This window comes from Eschrichtius robustus, chromosome 20, assembly GCF_028021215.1.
Source record: "Eschrichtius robustus isolate mEscRob2 chromosome 20, mEscRob2.pri, whole genome shotgun sequence".
Lineage (NCBI taxonomy): Eukaryota > Metazoa > Chordata > Mammalia > Artiodactyla > Eschrichtiidae > Eschrichtius > Eschrichtius robustus.
The window spans coordinates 58,706,300-58,725,945 of NC_090843.1; the positions used below are offsets into that span (position 1 = coordinate 58,706,300).

At 38.7% G+C, this 19,646-nt stretch overlaps 1 protein-coding gene across 2 annotated transcripts in view; it reads right to left on the minus strand.

Annotated features, from left to right (window-relative positions):
* Window positions 1-19,646, minus strand: part of MYH10 (myosin heavy chain 10) — a 137,408-nt gene that overhangs the window by 56,203 nt on the left and 61,559 nt on the right. For both annotated transcript variants that reach the window (XM_068531572.1, XM_068531573.1), the window contains exons 7-10: window positions 8,226-8,289; window positions 6,403-6,501; window positions 4,475-4,618; window positions 4,123-4,218 (exon numbers count right to left, since the gene is read on the minus strand). In XM_068531572.1, coding sequence (XP_068387673.1) covers window positions 4,123-4,218; window positions 4,475-4,618; window positions 6,403-6,501; window positions 8,226-8,289 — 403 coding nt within the window. The remainder of the gene's footprint in view (window positions 1-4,122; window positions 4,219-4,474; window positions 4,619-6,402; window positions 6,502-8,225; window positions 8,290-19,646) is intronic.

Sequence of the window (19,646 nt, forward strand, 5' to 3'; positions counted from 1 at the left end):
AGTAGTTATCAGATTGTATTAAGAAATTAAATATAAGGCATAAGGTTGGGCAAGTTTTAGGGCTGATGAAAACTACCTTCATCCTTTCAAATTAATAATACTCATCCTTAGGCTACATAAGAGAAGATTAGTCAGCAATTACTTATTCTGGGTAATTTAATGCAAGTTACTAAGTCTTAGAACCCATGGATAATGCACAGAATGAGAAAAATGGTGCTTAAAATAGTTTAAATCATCATGTTACCAAGACAACTTATCATGCCCATATAGCGATCCTAATAATATTTTAGTAGGCAAGAAACCTAAAGGTTATTAAAATTATTTGATTTCTCGGCTCACATAAAAAGCTGCTAATTTTGTTACTGTTGATTCTCACCAGCATTAGGGCACCTACCTCAGCAGAAGTTCACTGTCTAATGTCACTAAGGTCCAACAAGTGTTCCAATTATTACAATAAGTGTCTGATTAAGTGTTAAAACAACAATAAAATTCTATAAGGGTAAGTACATTTTGAATCACGTTAGAAGCATAACCAAGTTCTTTCTCAAAGATGCACTGCATCCTACCCCCCTCTGATCCAGGTGAATCGTTGGCAACCTAGCAGCACCCTGGGTGGGCAGGGCAGGCCGTGCCTCAGGGAGCACTTCCTTTGGTTTGTGACTCTTCTCACCAGCTTTTACCAACTGCCCTCCTCAACCCCTACGTCCTGGCTCCTTTTAGTTAACCTACATAGGTATGCTTGTGTGTACGTATTGTATGGGAAGTTGAAAAATACAAAGAAGCAAAAGCAAATTGCCTACACTCTCTTGCTTTATCACGATAAACATCATTTTAGCAGCGAAAAAATAGACTTTATAGTGTGGTTATATCTTGGCTTACTTTCCTCTACCAGGAAAACAAGTTCCCTTACAACTGCATCACATTTTCTACTTCTAAGCCTTACTATCCTCTTATTTGCCATTTATGCTTTTTTAAAAGAGTCATATTCAATCTAAAAGCTAATAATTTGCCAATATCTCTCTGAAGGCAACTCCAGGGAGGCGCCTGTAAATGTTTCAGTATCACTGGAAACGGAACCATTCATCCTGATTGTAGCCCGTGGTCATTTAACACGTGCCTCCAGCCTCTGTTCTCCTGCAGATAGGTGGTTAGATCTGGCAGTCTTTTATTGGTTTTCGTTTTTGTTTTTGAAGCAGCAATAATGACCCTAATTTCCCAGCTCTCGCTTGGTCTGTTTGTGATTGTTTTTTCAGATTTTATCTAGTTTCAAACTGCCTTATATCCAAAGCCCAATAATCAAAACGTCCTCTTCCTTTTGGTTCATTATTATGTTTGTGATAAATTTCTGTGACTAAATGTATTTTTTTCTTTCGAATTTGTGGTGCTCTGGTACTACTGGTTAACAGCTATTTGCTATATTTACCTTATGCATGGGGCGGGGAGTGGATAAGGAGGAATGGGCTGTAGAGATTGGTATGTTAATAAAGATAATTTTACTTTTAGTACTATAGACAACAGTAGGGAATAAGTCTTTTTAAAGAAATGCCACTTTGCTACCAACATGTAAAAATGCCATGGGAAATTAATGTATAATAACATATTAATAACCTGATGAACTAAGCCAGTCACAAAAGACAAATACTGAATGATTCCACTTCTATGAGGTACCTAGACTAGTCAAATTCATAGAAACAAACTAGAATGGTGGTTGTCAGGGCCTGGGGGAGGGGGAAATGGGGAGTTGTTTTAGAGTTTAAGTTTGCAAGATGAATTCTGGAGACTGATCGCATAATGATGTGAATATACATTACTGAACTGTACACTTTAAAAATGGTCAAAATAAATTTTGTTATGTGCAATTTTATCACAATTAAAAATTTTAAAAATACTGATAACCTGAAAAACTCCAGTAAGAGAAAGTAGAAATATCACCAATACTAAAAGAAGTCCAAGTGTATATGCTCACTTCAGGCCCTTATTTTTTGATCCTGAGTCAAGCATCAGACTGAAATATTTACAAATGAAATAACTGGGATTTGCTTTGAAATAATCCAGAAAAGGGGAAGTGAGAGGCGGTATGAATGAAACATGACAGGCCATGAGTTGGTGACTGTCTACGCCAGGTGACGAGAATGTGGGGAGTTCCTTACACTCTTCTCTCTCCTCTTACATGTTTACATTTTACTGTAATTAAAAAGTACAAACTCTTACACACTGCAACAGAGCAAGTGTTAATTAACCACCACTACCTAATATAGGTAATAATTTGAGAAAAATTATTTATAGAGTTGTAATTTTTTAAAGCTTCTCATACGATTAGAAAGAGATTTATTTTACTTTCATTACTGGTGATGTAGTGAACAGCAATGAAGCAATGACACTGGAGGCATTTTAGTTGTTTTTTTTTTTTAAAAAAAACAGTTGTTCTGTAAATGAAGCAGGAAAAAAGAAAAAAGTAGGGAAAGATGGAAAGAAAGAAAAATAAAGTTAGAAAGAGATAAAGGAGAGAAGAAAGGAAGAAAAGAAAGAAGGAAAAGAATAGAGAAAGAACAAAAAGACGGGGAAAGCCTTGCCATTATGAGACATTTCCAGATTTTCAGGGAAATTTTCAAATGCCATAGTCTATAAAATCGTATGAAAAAGTAACAAATCAAGGGCATTAAAAAAAGAAGAAAAACAAAACCAACCATTATAAACCAGAAGTTATCTTAAAATAACAAGTAGAGGACTTCCCTGGTGGCGCATTGGTTAAGAATCTGCCTGCCAATGCGGGGGACACGGGTTCGAGCCCTAGTCCGGGAAGATCCCACACGCTGTGAAGCAACTAAGCCTGTGTGCCACAACTATGGAGCCTGCACTCTAGAGCCCGTGAGCCACAACTACTGAGCCCACGTGCCACAACTACTGAAGCCTGTGCGCCTAGAGCCCATGCTCCACAACAAGAGAAGCCACTGCAAGGAGAAGCCCATGCACCACAACGAAGAGTAGCCCCTGCTCACTGCAACTCGAGAAAGCCTGCGTGCAGCAACGAAGACCCAACGCAGCCAAATAAACAAATAAATAAACAAATATTTTTTAAAGGTAAAAAAAAATAACAAGTAGAAAACCTATCACATTATATTTTAAAAAGTAGAAACACACTTGGCTGCCTTGTCTTTCGGAAGGGTGACCTGATTGTCTTCTATCTCTAGGTCAAGATTTCCAAGCAAAGTTACACTAATACATTTCTCGCTCTAAATCTTAAATTGCTCGATTTTAAGTCTTACTTAACCACGTGAAAGCTATATGGAAGAAGTTGGCCCAAAGGTCAATCAAAATACTTTGACTGAATGATACATTTCATGATCCTGGAACTCTAAAGATTTAAGATGAGGTGCAAAGGCTTTGTCAGGAAAAGGTGATGATGAGGTATCAGGAGACGGACAGGTCCCTTAAAAGGGTTACACAGAATTAAATTAATATTGGTTACAACAAAGAAGGCTGACTTCCAGGTCAGAGACTGTGGTGTATGTCAGCCTTCACTGGCCACGGTGGATCCTGTGAGGCAGGATAACGGCCTTGGGTGATCAAGCACTGGAGTCAATACACTGATTCCTCAGTTTTCTTTTTGTCTCCAGACCTTCGGAAGCAGACCTCACAAGGCTTGCAAACACACTTCATGGTTCACAAACTTCTGTCCTCGACCGGTGTGAATTTCAATCCATTTTCGATATTTAAAAGCTTGAAGATTTCATATTAAAATCTAGGTTTCCACCTTTCTTTGAAAAATCAATTCTAGCTGGCAGCCCTGGGCCTATGTTTCTGGCAAGGAGAAAACTGGCTATAGAACCCGGCAGCTGCAGCTTCCTTTCAGATGAACGCTGTGGTCTCTGCAGCCTGTGCCCCCTCCCACCCCCTAGTCCTAACGCCCCATGGCTAAGGCAGAGTCTCCACTGCCGCGTCTCACCCTGCACCCCATTCTCTTGCCTCCTTTATGGAATCAGAGTGACCCTTACTCCTAGGCACGTGGAGTCTCATAGGAAACACTTCAGGAGGGCTTTTATGCTTGCGTTGTAACATGTTTTTGGAGAACACAACAACAGACCATGGAAATAGAAATAAAATCAGTAGTCATCAATTTACCTGTATTCTCCGGCATGGAAGCTTGATCAGTGTTTCGCTCCTTTTTGAAAGAAATATTTCCGAACTGTAGCACTGAAGATACCACTTTAAGCATTGCTTTACGTTGATATAAAAAGAAAAAAATTAAGATACTGCATCAAAATGTAGCAGAGACATATTCTAACTTATTTTGTGCTAAAAATTAGCTACACAAAATTTTTCAGTAAGACAAATTTCGTAAAAAAAAATTTCGTAAAATTACAGGCAGTTCCCATTAGTTTCTCAATCATTTTCTAGTTTAGGTTATTTACCCCCAATTTGTAAGTCTTATGAAAATTGAGCATCAGAATCTTATTAGAGAAATCACACATACACAGAATCTCTTCGTGGGAGAAGCCCATTATATGCATTGCTTCCATTGTCTCCTGAAAGTTATCTTTGTCTTGCTGTCCCGGAATAGGAATATAGCCATTGGAGAGAAATCTGTAGTTATTAAATCCTTCAAGGAGCAAATCAGCTGAAAGAAAACATAATAGAATACAACATAATAAATAGTCAACAACAGACTAAAGCACATCCCCACCTTCAAGCTGCACCCACATGGCAGAAGAACACCTAACCCATCACCACCACGTACACTTCTTTCTTTATATGCTCATGTTAAATACACAAACATAAGACAGTTTTCCATTATCTGTACAATGAAGGAAAACGATGATGTAAACAACATCTAAACAGGGGCTTTTGGGAACAGCGGTTTGTATAATATATTTGAAATCAGAAAGCTGGGGTATGATAATCTTCCAGATAACTAAACTTTACTTTCAGATTTAAATATTTTAGGCATCTTTTGAGGGAAAGCTTTCAAACCCATATTCTACGTTCCTATATTAGCAAGGAGTTTATAGCAAACACTATGAGGTCAATGTGAAGACTGCATGGGCTTAGATAAAGACTTGGATATGGAAGGTGTAGAATATGGACCAGGTAAATCCTGAGCCCAGACAATGCCTTGAAACTCTTTCTCCGAGTCAGTCTGTTTAGTGGTACATTGCCTCTGAGAGTGATGTCTGACATAGTAATAGTCTGACGGGGTATTATAACAGACACTCCCACTGACTCTATACTTCAGGGGCCAGGAGTTAGAGAGAACTTAAATGACTCCTTCAAGAAACGTGTTCTTAAGAGCAGAAGAACGTTCTCAGGAGCGCTCAAAATAGTAAAACAGATAGTTATCCCTTTAGGAGATGTTATCACGTGCTCCTAGTTTTCTGTGTAACTGGCTCTGCTGCAGAGAATTTCTCCCGATCACCCCCATCCCTTAATTCTTATTTACATCACATTTAGCTTCTACTGGGTATTGCTTGCTTTTCTTTCTTTTTTTAAAAAAATCTCCTTCTTTTAACAGTTTTGTCTTTTTTTTTTTTTTGATTCATTACTACTTCAGAAGGCCTGCCAGTCTGAAAGCCTGAGGGTTTTCTTCCCTTCAGCGTTACCTAATGTGTAATCTTGAATTTTTAGTCTCTCACTGGCAATTACTCTATTTACTTGCTGCTTATTATTATTATTTTTTTCCTTGCAGGTCTTTCTTTAACTGATTTCTGGGTTTAATGCTTCCAGAGATGACCTATGGTTAACAAAAGCCTAGACCCCAGATGAGAAAAGTATTACTGGGTTTTATATGTCTGTTTTGATATCTAAATAATATACATACTAATTCTAGAGAAGCAGCATGGACTTTGAAACTCAGAAGAAACTGGAAAGTTGTGTACCTTCTCCTCTCCCTCCTGACCCAGCAAAACTCTGACCAAGAACAGAATTTACTTTTTACCCTGTCCAACCCTAAACTTGTGATTCACAAAATAAATAAATAAAAATCCACACAGGCTCTTTCTAGTACTACTGGAAGCATAACACATATTCAGTTGTAAATCTAGGAATACACATATTTATTCAAGTTAACTTTATTAAATAAATTTATTTTTTCTTACTTTTGTATTTATAAACTTTGAAATGGAATGTGTATAAAAACACATCATTTGTCTTCTAATTTAAAATTATTTTAAAAGAAAAGAAACAAAAGTACAAAAGGTAATATAACACCACCCATATGCTTGCCACTTAAAGTACTGATCCCATGGCTTGGAAGTTCAATATCATTTTCGTAATTTAACCAGCTAGAATTCTGGTGTATGTGTATAAATCTGTTTCCCCAAAACTGTTCTCTTTCTCAAAAAATTTTTTTAATATTAAAAAAGATACTCAACTGAATATAAAATAGTAAAAAACTTTGTAACTTACACTTCAGATGTTCTCCTGCTCCAGATAACAATTGGTAAAAGATATGAAAAGTACGTTCATCTTTTGCTTGACGAACAGCACGAGATTTTTCCAGAAGGTCTGAGCAAAGGAGGTTAAGGGTGACACTGAAGGCAGGAAAAACCTTTTGACATCAGAATTACTATCGCAACTTCACAAATAAGGAAACCAAGGCACAAAGAAATTACTCAAAATAACACAGCTGGGACTTCCCTGGTGGCGCAGTGGTTAAGAATCCGCCTGCCAGTGCAGGGGACACAGGTTCAAGCCCTGGTCCAGGAAGATTCCACATGCCGCAGAGTAGCTAAGCCCATGTGCCACAACTACTGAGCCTGTGCTCTAGAGCCCACGTGCCACAACTACTGAAGCCCGCGTGCCTAGAGCCCGTGCTCCGCAGCAAGAGAAGCCACCGCAATGAGAAGCCCGCGCACCGCAACAAAGAGCAGCCCCCGCTCGCCACAACTAGAGAACGCCCGCGTGCAGCAACGAAGACCCAACGCAGCCCAAAATAAATAAATAAATAAACAAATAAATAAATAATAAAAATGCAAAGCATTGTATGTAGAAAAGATTAAAAAAAAAAAAAACAGCTAATAAGTGGTAGAGGTACAAATCAAAACTTTGTTGAACTCCAGAATACATGTGTGTACCTCCTGTCCTACCCCTGCGAGTCCCCACTCAGCGCCTGCACGTCATAACACCGCGCCTCCGCCTGGGCATCAGGACGCACATCTGGGGCCTGTTTGGGTTCTCTGTCCACGGGGCCTTGATGCTCCCGGCGTGTCTCTGGGTCGACAGCCACACTGGGCTCTCAGAGTCTCAGTTTCACTGCTTTGGGAGAGGATTGCCTCCTCTGAAGTAAACCTTCCCAGGGGCCACCAAAGTGAATTTTATGTGTGTGCCATACAGCCTGATTTTAAATCAGACTATCCCAAACACATCCTCCACATTCGGCAAAAAGTACACTCACATGAACGATGCTCCCCAGTATGAAGAAACTCTAGCTCCATTCACCTGTCATTTTCAAGTGCTTCTTGTGTTTTCTGGCTCTGAGCATATTTAGAGACATAAAACACAGTTCTGAATTAACAGGAAAAGTTTGATTTATCCCTCACCTGAGGGATAGAAGCAGTGTATTTCTATCACTGAAGAGTATTTAACAAGTATCAGAGGATTGTCACCTGTGTCTTTGCTAACTGGCACATTATCATTCAGAATCATTTCTAATTTATTATCTCTTAAATCAAATTAATTCTTTATATACCTATCATTCTTTAAGGCCATTCTATGCATGTGACATTTCTTAAGACTAGTCTATGTATTTGACTTTTTTTGCCTCTAGTTTTATTCTGCTTAACACTAACTGAAACTACTTCAGCTCTGTACATTAATAAGGTTTGTTTTGACGGGACATGTTCACCCCACTAGTATCAGAAGTAGATGGTAAAAAATGGGCTAACACAGCAGTAACTGAAGATGTTTTCAACATATCGGTATTCACCTAAACGTCCTTACAGCACACAGACACTTCCTGGGTCGATGTACAGGTACCCTCACCTCAGTGGGACCCTCCACTTCCCCAGCCATGTGACCAGATCATGACCTGGTGTTAAAAACGAACAACAACAAAATACCACTTTGGAGTTCATATTCCGAAGTTGAAGGTATTTGAACAAGTCACAATCTCTCTGGGCTAAAGTTTTATCATCTGGATAATGGAAGAGGTACCACAGAGGGTTGCCACGAGGCCATAGGAAGATTAAATCATTCTCTATTTTGAAAAATGCGATTATGAAAAAGGATACATGTTTCAATGTTGGCCCCAACGATATACCCAGTTACGTCAAAGTTGATCCGAATAAACTTGCCCTGAAAATAAATCACAAAGAGAAAATTGAAAATAAATTAAGGACATAGGAGATCTGAACACTATAATAAAACAATAAGCCAAAGTACCCTATCATGTATCCATGAATTGCTTACAAAAGCGGATCTTATATATTGCCCCAAATAAAAAGAAAAGGCCTCAATAAATTTTTTTTTAAATGTAGGGCTAGGATAGGTTACTTTCCTTGGCATAATAAAAATGAAATCCTAACCATTTAGAACTTTTTAAAAGCTCTTCTAAATAATCTGAAAGATTTTAATAGCTTTAAAGGAACACTACGCCCAGCCCTATAATGCTAGACTTGAAAAAAGTAAATAATATAGATGACTTCCTAAGAAAACAGAAATCCATTCAGGAAAACAACAAGAGAAAACTTGAACAGACCATAATCATAGAAAATAATAAAATATAATTACTCCTTTAAAAATGATGGATTGGTCTTAAATAGTTTTGCAAATTCCTAGGGAATATTTGATTGCTTCACTACATAACTGTTTCAGGGAAACAGAAAACAGTGATTCTTTCATAATTCATTTTATAAAGTTATCATAACACTGAATACCCAAACCGGTAAAGATATCATAAAAAAGGGAAAGCAAAATAAAAGCAAATATCTTACTTATAAATACTGATATAAAAGGCCAAATTAAATCCTTTGCAAAATAAAGGAACATAATAATGATCAAGAATTCCAGGACTGCTAAGGACTGATACTGGTAAACACACTACTATTATTCAGCAAATGAAAAGGCATGGGATTGGAAGGCTTTCTTTATAGAAGTGGACAGGCAGATTCTAAAATTTAAGGGAAATGAAAAAGATCCAGAAAAGTCACAACAATTCTGAGAAAGAGGACCAGAGCTTGAGGACTTGCACTACCGGATTTCAAGAAGCTATAAAATGATGAAGACAGTGTGGTATTGATTAAAGGACAGAGATACAGATCAACGGAGCAGAGTAGAGTCCAGAAATAGAGCACGCACATTCGGTCAGTTCATCTTTGACAAAGGTGCCGAGGTAATTTAACAGGGAAAGGACCACTCTTTTCAACAAGGGGCGCTTGAAAAATATGCAAAGTGAAACAAAAAGAACCTAGACCCTTACCCCACACCATATACAAAAATTAACTCAAAATAGACCATAGACCTAAACACATGGGCTAAAGCTATAAAAGAAAACTTTCTAAAAGAACTTGCTAAAGAAAACAGGAGAAAATCTTTATGACAAAGATTTCTTAGATAGAATGCAAAAAGCATAAACCATACAATAAAAAACTGATAAATGGATTTCATCAAAATTTAAAACTTCTGTTCTTTAAAAGACACTGCAGTACTCGTTTCGGAAGCACATATACTGAAAAAACGCTGTAGAGAAGATTTAAAAAAAAATAAAAGAGAGAGAGAAACCAGACTGGCAGAAAAAATTTGCAAAACATGTATCTGATAAAGGATTTTGTTCCCAGAATATATAAAGAACTCTTACAACCAGTAACAAGACAAACAATCCAATAAAAAAAAATTGGACACAAGATTTAAACAGATACTTCATCAAAGAAGATATATAAATGGTCAGTAAGTATATGAAAAGATACTCAATATCATTAGTTATTAGGGAAACGCAAACTAAAACTGGCACAATGAGATAGAACTACATATCCACTCTGTAGAATTTTTAAGAAAGACCAGCAAGGATATAGAACCATTAGGGCTCTCATACAACCCTGGATCGAATGCAAACTGGTACAGCCACTTTGGAAAACAGTTTGCCAGTTTCTTATAAAGTTAAACATAAGTTACCACATGACACGAAGTGTTGCACGTGAACGTCCACAGCCACTTTCTTCTTGATAGTCCCCCAAAAGAAACAATCCAAATGTCCGTCAAGAGTGAATGGATAAAAAAATAGTGGTATATTCACACAATGGAACACCGCGGAGCAATAAAAATGAACAAGCCAGTGATACACCCAACAACACGGATGGATCTAAAGAAGCTTTATGTTGTGTGAAAGAAGCTGCACGGAGAACACTACACTTACGCCATGATTCCATTTACTTGACATTCTAAAGAAAACAAAACTATAGAGACGAAATAGACCAGTGGTTATCAGAGCTACAGTTAGGAGGAGGGGACTGACGATGTCAAGGCAGGAGGGAAACTTTTTGGAGGATGGGAATATTCTATCTCTGGATCACGGTGCCAGTTACACTACTATTTACATTCGTCTAAATCCATCGAACTGTACACTTGAAAGGGGTGAATTTTACTGTACGCAAAATGTAACTAAATAAACTAATTTTAAAAAATAACCAAGGGGGCTTCCTTGGTGGCGCAGTGGTTGAGAGTCTGCCTGCCAATGCAGGGGACACGAGTCCAAGCCCTGGTCTGGGAAGATCCCACATGCCGTGGAGCAACTAGGCCCGTGAGCCACAACTACTGAGCCTGCGCGTCTGGAGCCTGTGCTCCGCAACAAGAGAGGCCGCGATAGTGAGAGGCCCGCGCACCGCGATGAAGAGTGGCCCCTGCTTGCCGCAACTAGAGAAAGCCCTCGCACAGAACGAAGACCCAACACAGCCAAAAATAAATTAAAAAAAAAAAAATTAAAAACAAAACAAAAAAACCTTTAAAAAAAAAAAAAAAATCAAGGGAGGGCTTCCCTGGTGGCGCAGTGGTTGAGAATCTGCCTGCCAATGCAGGGGACACGGGTTCGAGCCCTGGTCTGGGAAGATCCCACATGCCGCGGAGCAACTAGGCCCGTGAGCCACAACTACTGAGCCTGCGCTTCTGGAGCTTGTGCTCCACAACAAGAGAGGCCGCGACAGTGAGAGGCCCGTGCACCGCAATGAAGAGCGGCCCCCGCTCGCCGCAACTAGAGAAAGCCCACGCATAGAAACGAAGACCCAACACAGCCAAAAATAAAAATAAATAAAATTGTTATTTAAAAAACAAAAAAACAAACAAACAAGGGAGATATCTTAGGCCTCCTTAGATAAACATCATTTAAAAAAATATAATTAAACATCTATTCCTTAGATTTACAATAAACATGTTAAATTAAACGTTACTTCCTCATGAAATGCTGATTTACACTCTTCACTTGCCCATTCTTTTACCCATGACTTCAGGACTCTTCTCACCTTTCCAATGTTATTTTTTTCAGTGTATAAATATTTACTTTAAGTAGAAAAAAATGAGTAGTCAGTATTCGGATGCTACCACAGAGTTTTTGAACTGTGATTTATTGCAGGTAAATTATATCTTAATAATGTTGATTTTCAAAACTGAAAAAAGGGGTAACTTACTAAAATCAAGAACTCATATTTTGGGGCTTCCCTGGTGGCGCAGTGGCTGAGAATCTGCCTGCCAGTGCAGTGCACAGGGGTTTGAGCCCTGGTCCGGGAAGATCCCACATGCCACAGAGCAACTAAGCCCGTGTGCCACAACTACTGAGCCTGCAAACCAGAATCACTGAAGCCTGTGCACCCAGAGCCTGTGCTCCACAACAAGCCACCGCAATGAGAAGCCCGCGCACCACAATGAAGAGTAGCCCCCGCTCGCCACAACTTAGAGAAAGCCCTGCGCAGCAACAAAGACCCAACACAGCCAAAAATAAATTAAATTTTAAAAAAGAACTCGTATTTTTTGCTCAATATTATGAGCACTCAGTAAGAACTCACCCAGTTTTCCAATTTTAATAAACTCAAACTAAACTAGGAAAACAAGGTGAAAAGAGGTCGCACGTGGGGAAGCTGGGGAGAAAGTTCCTAATGCTGATTTCCGGCAGTGAAGTCTCCCTCATGTACACACCGAGGAGCTGCCTCCCCACCCCAGTTCTCCCCTTCACCATTTCCAAAGTGTCCTTCAAACACCCCCCCAACCCGGCCACCAAAATGTAAATATGCTATCTCATATTTTCTAAAAGCCTTGCTCTGCACAGGAAATGCATGGCTAGTTTGGTATGGCTAAGGTATCGTGGCGTCATAACAGATATGCATTCCATTAAGGGTCTGCCTCAGATGCCACTAAACCCCAAAGGGTTCAAGAGGGAGGTGAAAAACATGAGTCCTGGAGGAAGCAAAGGCATTCTGTGAAAAACAGCCTCTTAGCACCCCTCACACAGTCATGTATAAAGTCACTCACCACATTTATAAATTATCAAAACACTGGCTAAACCAAAACAACTCTGGACACGGGTCTAACATTTGTAACTGAGTATATGCAGACAACAGAGTAGAACATGAAATTGGAAATGAGGATGGTGACACAAATACCAGCGACGCCCTCTAGCTTAAAAGCTGATCTTGTATCACCGAACTTAATGAGGTAACAATTTAAATTCCATCAGACTACCAAGCAAATCTTTTAAGAGGCTGCTGGTGAGCATTGAACAATTTCTTCCATAGAGAACTTGTTAATTACTTAAGCGTCACAAAATAAAAATCACAATTTGCTTGTTTGGTTAGTTTTATTTTATGGCGGGAGAGAAAGTTTTGTTTTGTTTTTTTAACGTGAGAAAAAACTTCTCCTCCTTTTCAGACGGGCTCTTGTGATATAAGTATTACTTTTATACAAACAACCAGTTTACACAAATAATATGGTTGTGGCATTGAGAGATGTTGACCAGTGGCCCCCAACTTCAGGAGAACCAAGGCGGTGTTTTTTCAGAACTTGAAGAACGTGGTCCGGGCACATCCAAAGGACTGAGAGTCGGTGCTATGGGAACAGAAGGATTCCCAGAAACAGCCCAGTGGAGCTGAGTAGTCTTACAGTTTATCAAGTAGATCCGTTAGCTTCAAGCTAAACGGTAATTTAAAGGGAGGATCTGTGTTTACGTTCTCGTAAAATAAAACTACTACAGAGAGCAGTAGTCCACGATACACTGCAATCTGATTTCAACCTCTAAGTTGTAAGCAAAACTACTCCCTTATCTTCAAGAGATACAACATCCTGGGGTAACAGCTGTTCAGAGTGGCAACTATCAACACCTTTATTCCCTTCCACCAACAGGTTCTCACTTATCATTGCCCTTGCATTGTCAGAATGCAATACTGGAAGAATACCTAAAGCCTCTGACAGCCCATAATTTTGTTTATGAGAGGAAGTCCTTTTTGGCTCTGTAATTGTAAAACATTTTCATTTTTAGATTTACAAGCACCGATGAGAATGGTCAATCCAATGAATCTCTTCATTTCTACACCGTCTACTTCCTTCCAATCACTTTCATATACAATTCTGCCTTCAGCACTTGTCCCCTTACAAACCATACTGCATAAATGCTGGTCCACAAACATTACACAAGATGAAAGAACACTGTCACACGGCCGTTTAGTAAAACCAGCGGTCCAGATTCTTATTACAAAATTCTGAGTTAGGAAATCCTTCCTGCTGAATGACTAACTGGATGCCAATGACGTACCTCCTTTTTGTCTTTAGGAATAGATTGTTCTTGAGTTTGAGAAAATTCTAGGCTACCGCATTTGAAGACTCAACCTGAGACTTACAGAACCAATTTCACCATCATCAGAGTCTACAACGCTGCCTGTCTCTTTGCATTCATCTTCTGATTCATCTAATATTTGTGAAATGTGTTCCTCCGTCACTTTACTTCTCTTTGTCATTAAGGTGAAAACTTCTGATTTTTTCAACTATGTTCACTGAAATCTAAAAGCAGACTACAAAAATGCTGTCTGTAGCATTCTTTCATACCTTCTTGAAAGATAATGCAATTCTTTGGGCAATACAATAAGCAAACGAAAGGATGATGCAACAGTCACTGTTACAGCATCCTTCTAGGCAATTCCATTAGTCTTATTATTTTAGTCTTTTTTAAATAAATAAATAAATAAATAAATTTATTTATTTATTGGCTGCGTTGGGTCTTCATTGCTGCGCATGGGCTTTCTCTGGTTGCAGCGAGTGGGGGTTACTCTTTGTTGCAGTGCATGGGCTTCTCATTGCGGTGGCTTCTCTTGCTGCGGAGCATGGGCTCTAGGTGCGCCCATGGGCTCAGGAGTTGTGGCACGTGGGCTCAGTAGTTGTGGTGTGCGGGCTCTACAGCACAGGCTCAGTAGCTGTGGCACACAGGCTTAGCTGCTCCGCGGCATGTGGGATCCTCCCAGACCAGGGCTCGAACCCGTGCCCCCTGCATTGGTAGGCGGATTCTTAACCACTGTGCCACCAGGGAAGCCCCTATTTTAGTCTTTTTAAACATTGTTGGGAATAACTGATGAGTAATGATGAATCAATTCCAAGGATGATGAAATAGCAAAATGTTACAAAATACAGAAAAAAATAAGATCACTAAAACCCTTAATTTTTCTTAGATTTATAAAATGGCCCAAAGGACTCATATGGTAATTATGAGAGAATATGAGTTTTATGCTATTTTTAAAATAAATCATTTCTGTTCTTGTTTTGTGGAAGACCCTTAAGAAACAATAAAGTTCAAAAACTATCAGTCCTTACAAATCGTTAGAACTGCTCAAAAAAGAAACTCAAAAACTAAAATCAGGTCCTGATGTTATAATGAGGAGTAAAATTCTTTACAAATTTTAAACAGCTGTATCATCTATACACTACTTCATTGAGTTAATAAAAAAATTACTATTTTAAGACAGTAGTCAAGACAATGTTATTACTTCAAAGCTGCAAAGATTACACTGCCAACACAACTGCTCAAATAGATACTTTTTCAAACTTCTCATTTTAACCCTGCAGAAATGTTAATCAAAATCATATATCACCTAATTCTTACTGAGTATTTCACTTAAAAATTCATTATACAGTAATACAAACGTTCAGCTTTCAATAACTTGTCTAATTTATTATGTATTTATCTACATGCTGTTTAAGCTTTCAACTTCTTATACTATTTCCTATCCCCTTTTCTTTACCACTCTACATTAGAAGTTCAAAATTCATTAAACAAAAGAAATTCTTTATTTGGGCAAAAGGACAAAGTTATCACACTGGTAATGTTGAACTGTAATAACTTTAAAATTTTAAATTGAACACTGTCCATTTTATATTTGGTGAACTTATTTTTCCTTTACTTCATGAGAAAATATAAACTAAAAAGAAGTTAGATTCAAAGGAGAAAACAAAACAAAACAAAGTTTTTTAGTTCTTCTGAACTAAAAACACGGGCTTCTGAACAGGTAACCTAAAAAGAAATGTCCCCAAATAATTTAGACATGTGACCACTTACCTGGATAAACAAAGTCACCAACATACAACATCTAATTTGCTCATCAGTTCCCTAGCCAAATCGGTTCCCTTTCCTTTTTATAACTGGCATCCGTAGTTGCTCTAACCATTACAGCTAGTGCCAGAGAAATATCTTTTGGCTAAAGGAAAAGGGCCAGGCAAAAAAACGAATGAAAAAAGAGGATGGAATGAGAAAGCCTACACGTGGAAGAAGGCAGAGTGGACTGGGGGTGTCCCTCTGGCCCTGTCCTGACCCCAAAAGAAACCAGTAACTCTGAAAACAACCTACTTAGTAACTAATAAATCTTGGTTCTATTTTTAAAACCCTTTAACAAAAAAACCTTATAAAGTTGAAAATTATCAACTCTCTATGCTAAGTGATAACTCATGTTCAGCTATTTTACGAAATCTACCCAAGTATCGATACTTTGACAACAGAAAAAAGCAAAATTTCTGAACCAAAAAGAAATACTTTACTGAATATCCTCCAAATGGTCTAGGATTTAAATATTCCCCTTAATGTTGAACATCCTGGCAAATTAGGTAAGAGGCAGGCCAGGGGATGTGAACTCACTTCAGTGTTAGTCTTGGGGTGGGGTCAGGGGAGAAAATAAAATATATAGGTTGAAAAGCTTTTCCATCACATACATAATAAATACTCTTTCAGAATTAACATTTTTATTAACATACAAATCTAAAGTGGAAAACAAGCAGAGTTTTACTTTTAAATGGGTTGGGTCCTCTCATCTTTTAGACATGATGTGAAGAAACTTGTGAAGATGCCCACACTGTATTTGATTCCTATATAGGTCAGATTATGGTACTCAGAATATTCAACCAGGATTTCGCCAATAAAAACAAAAACAAAGGAAAAGCAAATAACAGGACAAGTACATTATGTGTTAATGATAGAGGATGCATTTTGATGCCATGCACATTGCTTCCCAATCCAAGGACAAGTAAGACAGCACGTTACTGCAAGAGTCTGAACAGCAAAGATGGCTAGAATCCTCTCTCTTATGTAAAACAGAAACTGTAAAGAATTTCACTCAAAAGGTGCAATAGGACAACTTGGATATTTTGATACTATCAAGAAAATAAGAAGAAAATTATCTTACTTAAAGAATTTTATTCTTTCTGAATCAACATTGACTTCCTGGAACTTTTTCGGTGGGTGGTTATGACATATCCATAGTTATTAAACCTAGATTGTTAGTAACTTACTACAGGGACAATGCAGGTTTGTTTCATGCTCTGAAAATACTTTCCCCCTTCCTAATTTGGAATTTAAAGTTGTTATAAGATCTGTAATTTACCTGAAAACATGTTAGTATAGATAGCGTGCTATGGATGTGTATTAGTTTGCTCCAGGAAAAATCTCCATTCTGGAGGCAGCTATTTGCCCTAAATGGGAAAACCCATTCGGGAAGTAATTAGTTAGGATTTAATCCCAAGGCCAGATGGCTATTTTAAATGCTTCAGCTATCTTAATCTCCAGATTACACCAGAAGCTTTGTTAATTAGTAAAATAAGTTTTCTTGTGAACTAAGTGGCCCTGTTACTTAGTGTAAAGGATGTTAGAAATTCCTGGGGAAAAATGAGTGACATTAATAGCCATGGACTGATTGGAAATACTCAGACGTCCACCAGCCAGTCTGGTGCGGGCCAGGTGTCAAGGCTGCAGCGAGCCCCAGGGGCTGCAGGGTTGGGAGGGCAGCTGCGGGTTTGGAGGATGGGGGTTGTGTGGTGCAGACCACGTTCTGTCTCTAATACTGTCACATTTGCCTCGGTAAATCTTTACAGAAAGGCTCGGTGAGATGAAACAAGACAGAGCAGCAACTGTGTTCAATTTACCCACAAAATTGATTTTGGTGCCTGCTCGATAATACACGTGAGGGTGCAGAATTCTGACTCACTTTCATTGTAACCTGGTGGCCGAGGGGTAAGGAGGCACCTGGAGGCTTTATCTAGCTTCAATGATTAGAAGCTAATTAGCTACCACAAGGTACATAAAACGGAATTGCCAAATTGGCTTAAATCTTTGCAAAGGAGAAAAAAAAAAGAAGAAGAAAAAAAGGAAAAGATTTGTGCAGATATGGAAAGTGATCCCTACTAAAACTTTCTAAGAGGAGACTTATCTGCTGATACAATCATTTTGAAATTGAACTCCCTGTTTCTACAGTTTCATTACAAGACATTCATTTTACATAAATCTCCTCCATCTGGAACGCATTTCACTTGTCCATAAACAGAGAGCTGGACTAACTGTGAACGATTATTTTCATAAGGGCAATGCTCTCCTAAAGAATCCCCTTCAATACAAACCATGCGCTACTCACCTTTGAAAGAAAAGATATTCTTCAGGAAATTACTTGTCTATATCAGATCAAAGAAATGGAAACAAGTGGATTCTAAAATTTACGGAGTTTATAGTTTCTAATATTTTCACTGCAGGCATGTGGCTTGTAAATAATGACTACACGGAATTCCACTGTACGCACAACTCATCTTTTAACGTCACGTCACTCTTTCCGTCTGATGTCCAACCCCAATCCCAGCCCCAACCCCAGGCTGGCCTGGCTGTGGGGCCAGCAACTCCCACGTACCTTCTGCCCACACTTCTAAAACTGGGGCATACACACTATGGAAAACAGGGTGGATATTCCTCAAAAAGGTAAAAATAGTTACCATATGATCCAGCAATCCCACTCCTGGGCATATATCCGGGAAAGACGAAAACTCTAGTTTGAAAAGATACGTGCACCCCAATGTTCATAGCAACACTATTTACAATAGCCAAGACATGGAAGCAACCTAAGTGTCCAGCAACAGATGAATGGATAAAAAGATGTGGTACATATTTATACAACAGAATACTACTCATCCATAAAAAAGAATGAAACATTGCCATTTGCAGCAACATGGATGGACCTAGAGATTATCATACTGAGTGAAGTAAGTCAGACAGAGAAAGACACATTACACGATGTTGCTTATATGCAGAATGTAAAAAATAATACAAATGAATTTATTTACAAAACAGAAACAGACTCACAGACATAGAAAACAAACTTACGGTTACCAAAGGGGAAGGGTGGGGAGGGATAAATTAGGAGTATGGGACTAACAGATACACACTACTACACATAAAACAGATAAGCAACAAGGATTTACTGTATAGCACAGGGAACGATATTCAATATCTTGTAATAACCTATAATGGAAAAGAATATGAAAAAAAATGTATAACTGAATCACTTTGCTGTACACCTGAAACTAACACGATATTGTAAATCAACTATGCTTCAATTAAAAAAAAAAACCCAAAAAACTGGGGCATGCATATTCTCAGAGAGCCTGGCACGTGCAACACTCCCTGAGCTCAACTGTACACGACGGCAAGTCATCAAAAACACGTTAAAGGTAAAACCCAACTGAAGGTGAGCTCTGTGAGGCTGCAGACCTTTGTTTTGTGCACTGATATATTCCCAGGGCATAGAAGAGTGTCAAGCGCTTAGTAGGCAACCACACTGTAACAATGGATTCCATAAATACATACACCTACTATGTACTTACACGTGGGAGGCAGAGGCAACTAAGGATCCAGAGAGCAAGGTGGATGGGGTCCCTACCACCAGAGATCTTACGTGCTAGCAGGGGAGAGATCACAGATAAGCAGAGCGCCGACTACAGACTGTGGTAAGTGCTACAAGGGAAATCAGCAGGACACTGGGAGAGAGGATATAGAGGAAACCTCCTCAGACCAGGTTTGAGACGAACAAGGAGTTTAGGGAAGGGAGAAGGAGAAACGTGGACAGATGTGAAACACGTTCTGGAGGCAGAACCACAAAATTCACTCCTGGCTTGGACATGGGCCATGAGAAAAAGGCTCAAGCAAGGATGATTCCTAGGCATTTTGTTTTTCTAGGTTTCGTTGTTTTTATTTTAAGTTTAAGCAACCGGGTGACTTGATGGTACCATTTATTGACATCAGACTTAAAAAAAGAAATTTTGAACGAAAAAAAAAAAGTTCCATTTGTTAATTCAAGAAATCCATTAGACATCCAATGGAGATAACACGTAAGCAGCACAGTGCCTGGCAAAGAATAGGTGCTTAACAGTTAACTGAAATG